General features: G+C 39.3%; 1 protein-coding gene across 1 annotated transcript in view; it reads left to right on the top strand.

The window, feature by feature from the left end:
* Positions 1-9,565, top strand: part of DHX35 (DEAH-box helicase 35) — a 29,541-nt gene that overhangs the window by 1,272 nt on the left and 18,704 nt on the right. Inside the window, exons 2-11 of the mRNA XM_005422247.2 lie at positions 206-339; positions 743-835; positions 982-1,059; positions 2,653-2,757; positions 3,598-3,659; positions 4,313-4,382; positions 4,984-5,043; positions 6,947-7,059; positions 7,229-7,325; positions 8,593-8,751. Coding sequence (XP_005422304.2) covers positions 206-339; positions 743-835; positions 982-1,059; positions 2,653-2,757; positions 3,598-3,659; positions 4,313-4,382; positions 4,984-5,043; positions 6,947-7,059; positions 7,229-7,325; positions 8,593-8,751 — 971 coding nt within the window. The remainder of the gene's footprint in view (positions 1-205; positions 340-742; positions 836-981; positions 1,060-2,652; positions 2,758-3,597; positions 3,660-4,312; positions 4,383-4,983; positions 5,044-6,946; positions 7,060-7,228; positions 7,326-8,592; positions 8,752-9,565) is intronic.

Genomic DNA, 9,565 nt, shown 5'->3' with positions numbered 1-9,565 from the left:
GTAAATGCAAAGCTGAAGAGAGGGGCATATCCCTTGTTTATTGTTAGGTAATATTTTGATTGCTTTCAGAGAAAACTCAGGGTTTTTTTATTAATATGCTGCCACCCATGATTCCTACTTGTATGAAACATACTTATTTTGGCTGTATTGTGATGCACCAGGCAGAAGTGTGTTGTTCCAGTTAAAATTCACTCCTGTTGTGTAGGCTCAGAAGGTCCTGGTGTCAGTGTCTCAGAGGAGAGGCAGAGCCCTGCTGAGAGCAGCGCTGTCACTGTCATCTACAACCCTTATGCTTCCCTCTCCATTGAACAGCAAAGGCAAAAGCTGCCTGTTTTTAAGGTACAGGAGTTCTTTTTGATATATTAAATGTGTTGTATGATGCCTGGTTCTTGTGTTTGGTTTTGGTTGTGTTTTTTTTCTTGGTTTCTTTTTTTAAAAGAGCAGTATTAAATCACTTTGCAACATAAATAATAATTTTATGGCTTTGCTCTCTATTTGTTGGAATTTATTATCCTGTTTGGCATCTGTAACTGACAGTTGTAAGGGCTTTCTTGATGGATGTTATTTACTGTATGCTGTACATGTCATTTATAGATTTTAAAGGACTGGTTAGCTTTTGGCAGTGAACTCCATGTAACAAGGAGTTACTGTGTATGCCAGATATGTAAATATTATAGTTTTAATTGTTTTCTTATTTTTATACAATCTGATTTTTATGTTTAAATGCCATCTTCTCTTTCAGCTAAGAAATCACATACTTTACCTAGTGGAGAACTACCAGACCCTGGTGATTATTGGGGAAACAGGATGTGGGAAATCAACGCAGATTCCACAAGTAAGTGTCTGTCTAGGTTGGTGAGATCAGGGGATTTTCCATGGAGTATTGAGCAGAACCAGGTAAAAGCACAAAGTGTGAGGAGCTAACACCTTGGTGTAAGCACAGCATGACAGTGTCTCTCTTCTCCCCACTGTTGTTTGCAGTACCTGGCAGAAGCTGGCTGGACAGCTGAAGGCAGAGTTGTTGGGGTGACACAGCCTCGTCGGGTCGCTGCAGTTTCAGTGAGTGTCCCCATCTCCCCAGTCTGCTGGCATTAGAACCTCCAGTTTATCAGCAGGCTTTGCTGAATAGCAGGAATCTGCACGAGCTCCTGAAGGAAAAGATGTTTCTGCTTGTCTTTCTCTAAGAGCTGCTGGTGTTACACACTGAATTCTACCTGATTAGTGGGTCTGGCCAAACATTCCAGCATTCCAGGACTGCAGATGTAGAAGCTTTGAAGTAAAACTGACTGATGTCAGCAGAACTGTGTGCAGAACTTAGGGCTGAGCTGTGATTGACTCAGGACTAGAACTGTGCTTGTGTGACCCTCAACTTCTTCCACAAGGTGAAACAGTGATGTAAATCTGCATTTAGTTATGCAGCCAGTGGAAGAAACAAGAGGTTGTTTACCTCTTTCTAGCAATTCATCACTAGGTCCTTAATATTTCTTGTGTTTGGTTTTTGTTGTTTTTATATGGTGTGGGTTTTTTTGGTTTCCCCTTGTAAAAATGTCAGGCAAAAGGAGAAACAGTTTTATTGTGAGAAATTTTTGCATATGCATATTTTGAGTTGGAGAGCATAACATCATCTGGATGTGCTGTGAGAGGGAAAAGGAGATGCTGAGGGCAATGACTTCTCACTGTTAGCAAGGTGCACAGAAAGCACCCACTGCTCCTTTGTCTTCACAACTGCTGCCAGACTCTGATGTGGGTGAAGTTTCTGCTGCAGCATTCTTTTTTTACAGAGAGCTGAGGTGCCATTTTATAAGCCTCATTTTTCCTGTTCTCTATAATATAGTAAATGGTAGCTGCAGCACACCAGCATTTACCTCAGTAGATGGTGTAGAATCCAGGATTCCCTGACTAGATCCAGCCTGGTTAAGGGGACAGTCTCTAGCAGTGCTCTGCATGCTGTGCTTTGGGCAGTCTGCCTGCAGTGTCCTCCCTTTTCTCCTTCATAGGGCATCCAGCTGACAGAGCATAAGTTCTACAGGAGATGTTGTGAGTGCTGCAATGATTTCTCACAGCAAACTCTCTTCTCTTTTCCCTTTCATGTCTCAATGCGTCATTTTTAAGCCTAAAATAGAAAGATTATTCCATTCAGGCTTAGTACATGGACACAGCAGGGTTTTTCTTTGAGACTGTTGTTGCAGCCTGCCTGGACTGTGGCTGTTACTGGAGATGAGAAATATAACTGATGGTTTATTGCTTTGTCCTGAACTGAAAATGATATTTTATTTTAATAGGTGACTTATCTGCTCTCCCATCTAGAGCATGGGGGTTGTTAGAAATAAAGATAGGTAGTTGCAAAGATATAAAGCATAATTTAGAAATTCCTGCACTTCTGCTTGCATTACCCAGACTGACAATTATCCTGAATTCTTGGGGTGAAAGTGATGGGATGATAAGATTCCAACTGAAATCATGAACTCACTGCCTGTAGGTATGGGCTAGAGTGTCACTCAAATGACTGACACTTACTTGTGGTTGGAATTCTACAGGGACTAATTCATGTGTTGTGGAGTTTTATTGTCTTTATATGTCTTTGTAGTTTGTAATGACACAAGGCTGGAGGATGCTGGGCTGTTTGTTGCTCATGAGGATCTCTTTTCTCAGGTTGCAGGCCGAGTTGCTGATGAAAGAGGAGCAGTGCTGGGACATGAGGTTGGATATTGCATCCGCTTTGATGACTGCACAGACCCACAGGCTACAAGGATTAAGGTGAAACACCAACAGTGTGTGGTTACTCTAAAGGGATTAGATGAAACTCTTCAAGTTCTTTTGCAAAATTAATGAGAACCTTGTGATGCCCACTCAAGAGAATAGGTAACATTTTGGTTTCCCAAGTGGGTACCCCAAAATTGTGCTTGAAATGGCTGTGGCAATCCAAACCTTAATAAAAGGAGTATCTGTTCTATTCTGGTAGTCTGACAAGCACCATTTTAAATGTAGAAGACAATTTCAGGGTATGGCCAGCTGTTGGTACAGCACTGGTGTGACCTGTGTGTCACTCAAAGTCATAGGGAAAGGCTGCAGTGAATCACAGATTAAAAGTATCCTCGTCTAACAATAGATTTTGATTAAAAGCACAGATAAAAACCAAGATGAGTAGGCTGAGAGATAATTTGGTGGATTAAATAGCAACTTTGCAGCTGTTTTTCAGTGCTGTGAGCAATGTTAGTGTTGCTTGTGTTCTGCAGAAGAGGATTTGCTTAGCAGTGATGATGGATGAGACAATTTACTTTGTGATTTTTTTTTCAGAGGCTGATGTTCCTTTTACAGTGAAAGAAATGGAGATATTTGTTCATTAAATAGAGCCAAATTTAATTTTTTTAAGTGTGATTATTCATTTAGAGTTGGAAATTTGGAGGGTTTTACCATCAATTTTTACTTAGTTCAAGACCATAGTTTCAATCACAGTCTAATTTGATAGATCATTAGAAGATTAAAGGCCAGGAAACACTCAGGCAAAAGCCTACAAAAGCATCTATAAAAATCACAGTTAGTGGAGACTATATAACAAGAATTTTTTTACTTTTTTTTTTTCTCATTTACTTCTAGTTTCTAACTGATGGTATGCTGGTGAGGGAAATGATGGCTGATCCTTTGTTAACAAGATACAGGTAAGAAAACATAGAAGGAGTGCTTTCTGAAGTGCAAGTTGGTAAAAACCTACTTTTTCCAAGCTATTATGATAGCAGTTTTTATAAATTATTAGTGGCTATTAAAAATTAAATACCAAAAATGTGAAAATTATTGTAAAACTCTGACTTCTTTATGTTATAAAAATGACATTGTTTTTTAGCAACAGCATATTGTTGTTAGTTGATCATTGCAACACCAAAACCAACAGGATTTGATCCTGTAGTTTTGAGATGAAAGCTAAAGGAGCCTTATGGAGTCTGAATTGTTTCATTTCCTAATTTTAGATTATTTTTTCTTCCTGATGCTAATAAAACAAACCAACAACAAACAGGCTTTTCTGATATCCTGGAAACCTATGCTCAATGGAAACATAGACTTGTTTTCTTCTACTCCTTTCCTAAAACTAGCCTGATTAGAGAGCAGTGTGTATGTCCCATGTGATGTCAGGTGCATTTTTCTCCCTGCTTCACTTCTGCAAGTTTTTTGAGCTTCCCCAGTTCTGTGAGTGGCTGTGAACAGTAATTGTCCAGCAGCAGATTTCAAATAGTGGTGTTTCTACAAGACAGGGAGACACTGATTCTAGTGTCAGTCAAGTAATTTCTGAAACCTTATCTTTCTACTTTTTTCACAGTGTCCTCATGCTGGATGAAGCTCACGAAAGGACTCTTTATACAGACATTGCCATTGGCTTACTAAAAAAGGTAATTCTTTTTTAATTCACTGTAAATCTGTAATTTTAATTTGGTGTTTTAATTTCCATCCTTTTCATTCAACCTCTGATCCTGATGGCTGGTAATTGAGGGAGTGTGATTGCTGCTTCCTCATTTAGGGAGTGTGATTGCTGCTTCCTCATTTATCCTGCAGCCTATTGTACATACCCAGCTATTTACTTTGGTCATCTGACATTGAGGATCCTCTGTTTCTTTCCCTTGATGGTGAAATGTCTCCTTAGCTGATAGTTCCAAAAATACACTGTTGATTCTGCTGCTGCTGATCATGTGAAGTGATCTGATTGGGGCTTGTTGTTGCCTTTCAGCCTATTAAAGATCTGACTCCCACCAGAAGTCAAGAGTAAATTAAAATAACTGACTGAATGCCCTTAAAATAAATACATAAAACTCCAAACAGTCATCGAGTTCTTAGACCTGTGGGGTGATATGACTGCTTCATTCATCACCTGTCTTGTAGTTTAAAGGAGTTTTACAGAGAGGTTTCTGGTAATCTGGATTCTCTAAATCTTGGTTCTAGTCTTGTATTTCAGAAAGCAGTTTTAACTCTGGCTGTTGTTGGTCTCTCTCCCAGGTTCAGAAGAAGCGTGGGGATCTTCGCTTGATTGTGGCTTCAGCCACCTTGGATGCAGAGGTACAGCTCAGAGATTTGGTTTGAAATGAGGTGACATTAGGTGACAGCTCCACTGCTATTCATGTACAGCTTATCCTCTGTGCTGCTTGAGTGGTTGCAGGAAAAAGTCTGCTGTAGTTCAGTTGCTCTGTTTGGCTTTCATGTTCTATTAGCAAATTGTTTTGGATGTGAATTTAAATGTGAATCGGCTTTTTATATATTGATATCTTTTTTCCTACTATTTGTATTCTTTATAAAAATATGTTCTCTTGGCTTAATTTATTAAGGGACATTTGGCTCAGTTTTGCTGACAGAAATAACCTGAGGCAACTATAGACAAGTTAAAATAAGTGATAAATTAATAGATTTAATTTCAGTGAGATCTTACAAGATCCCTGATTCACTCGTGGCCTGTGGACACTTATGTAAACTTAGTAAAAACATCCTGAATTTAATTTTGAGTAGGAAGAGAAGAGAAACTCTCAGAGCTGAGCAGTGTTTCACCCAGCCCTGTGTTCTGCTTGTAGCAGCAGCAACAGGAGGTGCTGTTTAGGGAGAGCACGTGAGGCTGTGCACCTGCTGTGGGTCTGTTCAGTCTGAGCTGCCTCAGCAGCTGCAGTAGTTGTAGTACAGATATTAGTCAGCACCTTCTTGCTGTTTCCCTCTACAATGTGTTTATGGACCTGCTGTTTGCTCATTTGTCTTTGAATCTGCAAGTCTCCAGGACACCATGAGTAATTTTCAGGAGTTTGCCACCTGCTGTATAATGAAGTACTTGGTCTAATTCTTTCAAACCTGTTAGTTTCATCAGGGATCTCCCAGTTCTTGTACTGGGGATTTGTGTTTAAAAAAAAACCACCCCCAAAACCAGTTTACATTTAATTTGTCACCTTTGATTCTGTAAACCCCAGCTGTGTCTTCTCAACCTTGTTCTCCCCAAGCAGAGCCTTTTCAGTCTCTCCTCATATGGCAGCTATTCCATCTCCTATATCATGTTCATTCCTCTTCTGCCCTTTTCCTAACTGCTCTGTCCTTAATAAGGTGTGCTGGTGAGAGCTTGCATGTGGCACTGAAGATGTGGGCACGCAGAGATTTCATTTAATGACAAATACCATATGCCATGAATGTTGGTAGTGTGCTGTGCTTTGGTAGTGTTTGCCCTGCTGTATATTCTGTACATTACAATGCAAAATTTAACTGCCAGAAACCACATTTCAAATAGCTGACAGTTAATCTGAGTTAATACAAGCAAAATGATTGGTGTGACTGTATAAATATTTTTTTAATACAGAGAGTTGATGGTTATCTCTACAATGCTCATAAAAGTTGAGATGAATTATATGGGTTCTTAAGTTCCATCTTTTGCTGTTATTTATTGAAAATGCTTCATGACAATAGATCTAAATTTATGAAGGTGTCTCACAATGCATAAATCAAAAACTTTCATAAATCATGCCTAACTCTGCTTTTACAAAATGAGATCTTGGTGTTCAGTAAAGGCTGTAAAATTTACTAACTCACCCAAAAATAGATGAGAATATGCAGGCCCTACCCAAACCTTTTTGCACCAATTATTTCTAAGTTCTTCTCAGCTTTGACTTTGCTAATTTGATAGATTTAACTTCCAGTTACAAGTTTTGTTATCTTCTTTTTCCAACTGTAGCAGCTGATATAATTAATTTTATTTCCCTTTCCAATTTTTACTTCTCAAAGTAATAAACATGCAACACTATTTGTGCTAAATGCCTGAATCCCAGACAGAATAGAAGGCAACAAAATCAAACTTGGACATTTTTAATTGACACTCTCATGTTGATGAAGTAAACATTCAAGTAGTAGTAATTTAATTTCTTTGTGTCTTTAGGTTTTTCTCTCCATTCCTTGAAATGTCAAACTGAAAGTGTTTGTTTTTATTTTAATGTAGAAATTCAGGGATTTCTTCAATCAAAATGATACCGGTGACCCCAGCAAAGACACCAGTGTGATCCTCACTGTTGAGGGGAGGACGTTTCCAGTGGACATCTTTTACCTACAGAGGTGTGTTCCTGTCTGGTCTTGGCAGTAGTGGGACTGTGCAACTGTCCCACTATCATTTTGTCTAAGTTAGAGCTCTGGTGTCCCAAAGCTGCTCTGTTTGTCCCTGCTGAAGGGGAGCAGTCTGTACCTATTTTTCTGCTCATGTCTCTGCTGTTTTCTCTCCCCATAGCCCTGTTCCTGACTATATAAAATCAACTGTGGAAACTACAATGAAAATTCACCAGATGGAGAATGATGGTGATATATTGGCATTTTTAACTGGCCAGGTATAGATATAAGCAATTTTTTTGGGGAGCAGTCTGTACCTATTTTTCTGCTCATGTCTCTGCTGTTTTCTCTCCCCATAGCCCTGTTCCTGACTATATAAAATCAACTGTGGAAACTACAATGAAAATTCACCAGATGGAGAATGATGGTGATATATTGGCATTTTTAACTGGCCAGGTATAGATATAAGCAATTTTTTTTCTTTTATTTACAGTGCTGTATTGTGACCTTTGCAAAGCTGCCTCAGTCTCCTGAGGCTTTCCTTAGTTGTGCTTACTTTATTCTCAGTAAAGATGACAAACATTTCTCTATTGATGGGAGCAAAACTAGGCCAGTCCCAAAGATGTGAAGACAATATATGGCCTGAATTTATCAAAGCTAGTGATGGATGATAGTTTTTGTCATTTAATGCTGTATTTCCTCAGCCTTGTTAGTGAGTGGAATTCTGTGTGGTTTGCTGGTGCAAGTCACACATACCCAGTTGTTAAATTGACAGTGAGTCATCATTAATAGTTAGGGCAAATGGAATTTCCATTTGTTAGGCTTAACATCTGAAGTGTTTGACAGAAAAACAAATTGCCATGAGATCAAAATGTACTGGTCTCTTCTGCTCTATTTATGCTTGTCAGCTCACTTTGCAGCTGGGAAAGCAAACGGGAGGCAGCTCATTTCTCCAGTGAGGAGCTACCTTGAAGAACTTCAGTAACATCTTGCATATTTTCAAAAGCAATTCTTCATCCTCTTTATTGATTTAACTTTGGAATAATGAATTTGCATTTTCCTGAGGCAATGTTTGAACATTTTGTTTTCTGTCTTTAAGAGTGAGATGCTACAGCTGAGATTAAACATGAAGATGAGCAGGAGGTATCAATGCTGTTCCTGTGCCATTCCTGATCCAGGCCCACAGCATTCTGCTCTGCCAAAATATTTTGGCCTCCCATTTTGCTCTCACCAGTTGAGATAGACAGGCAAATTAACTTGCTTCCTCCTAAGCTTGGTTCAGTCCTTCCCCATGATTTTGCTCATGTGCTTGTGATATGACATTGACTCAAGTAACAGTGAACACAAACATGTATATAAAGCTTTATTTATTACTAACAGCAATGTATCTTAAGAATATTACAGCATGGAGTGAGCTAATCAAAATCCTGGAGTTTGGACAATTACAATGGTATTATTTGGTGCAGTTTTTGTATCTAGGCGACAGGAATGTGCTGTTAAAGTGCAGCCTGTCTCATTGTGTGCCCTGTGCTGCTGTGGCTGCAGGAGGAAGTGGAGACTGTTGTTTCCATGCTCATAGAGCAGGCTCGGGCCCTCGCTCGCACTGGGATGAAGAAGCACCTCCGTGTTCTGCCCATGTATGCTGGGCTGCCTTCTCCTGAGCAGCTGAAAGTGTTTGAGAGAGTCCCTCACACTGTCAGGAAGGTGAGCTCTTGTGTCTGTCTCAATTTCCACCACCCAGAATGATGTCTGCAGCACACAAGTTGCATTTATCAGGTTCACATCACCGGACTATTGCAAATGCTGCTTTGAGGGGGGCTTTCTGCATCTCCCATCAGTGCCTGCCAGCTTTCAAACTGGGAACTAAGAACATGTTCCCTGGCTTCCCTTTTCATCTTTGATCACTTCTACACATGTCAGTTCCAGCTCTCCTCTGTGCCTCATCAACTGTGCAATTTTTAAGTGTCTTCATACAACTTTGTATTTGTCTTCTTACCCTCTGAACTCCTCTGCTTTTACCTTTTTCTTTCTTTTTGTGATCTAAATGTCCGTGGCTGTTTTCCACCAGTAGTAGAAAAATTGGTGACAGAGTGGGTAAGTGCTGTATTTTCATTTAAGGAACAAGTTCAAGCTTACTTGATTTTAGTGGAAAAAAAAAGCTTTGTTTTTACTTCTGTGAGTCTTGTTTAGACATTTAATGTCACAGAAGTATATAATTGGATGTGATTAGTGCTTTCTGCTTATGCAGAGCCTGTGTTGGGGCTGAAATAAGCTGACAAAACTAAACCAAGGTGACTTGTAATTCTTGTACCTGCTGGGGTTTGACAAGTGAAACTGTTCATCTGCCATTGAAGAACATTTCATTTAAATACTTCTCTCTGGGATATGACATTAGTCAGTTACACTTGCAAAATTTACTTTTTAATTTCAGGTGAAATAAACATTAGATTTCCCACTGTTGTCTGGGAACAATTATTTTATTATTTTAGGGCATACATATATAAGTGAATCCCTGCAG

Source organism: Geospiza fortis, unplaced genomic scaffold (genome assembly GCF_000277835.1).
Source record: "Geospiza fortis unplaced genomic scaffold, GeoFor_1.0 scaffold188, whole genome shotgun sequence".
In the NCBI taxonomy this organism is placed as follows: Eukaryota; Metazoa; Chordata; class Aves; order Passeriformes; family Thraupidae; genus Geospiza; species Geospiza fortis.
This window is presented reverse-complemented; position numbering and strand designations above follow the sequence as displayed.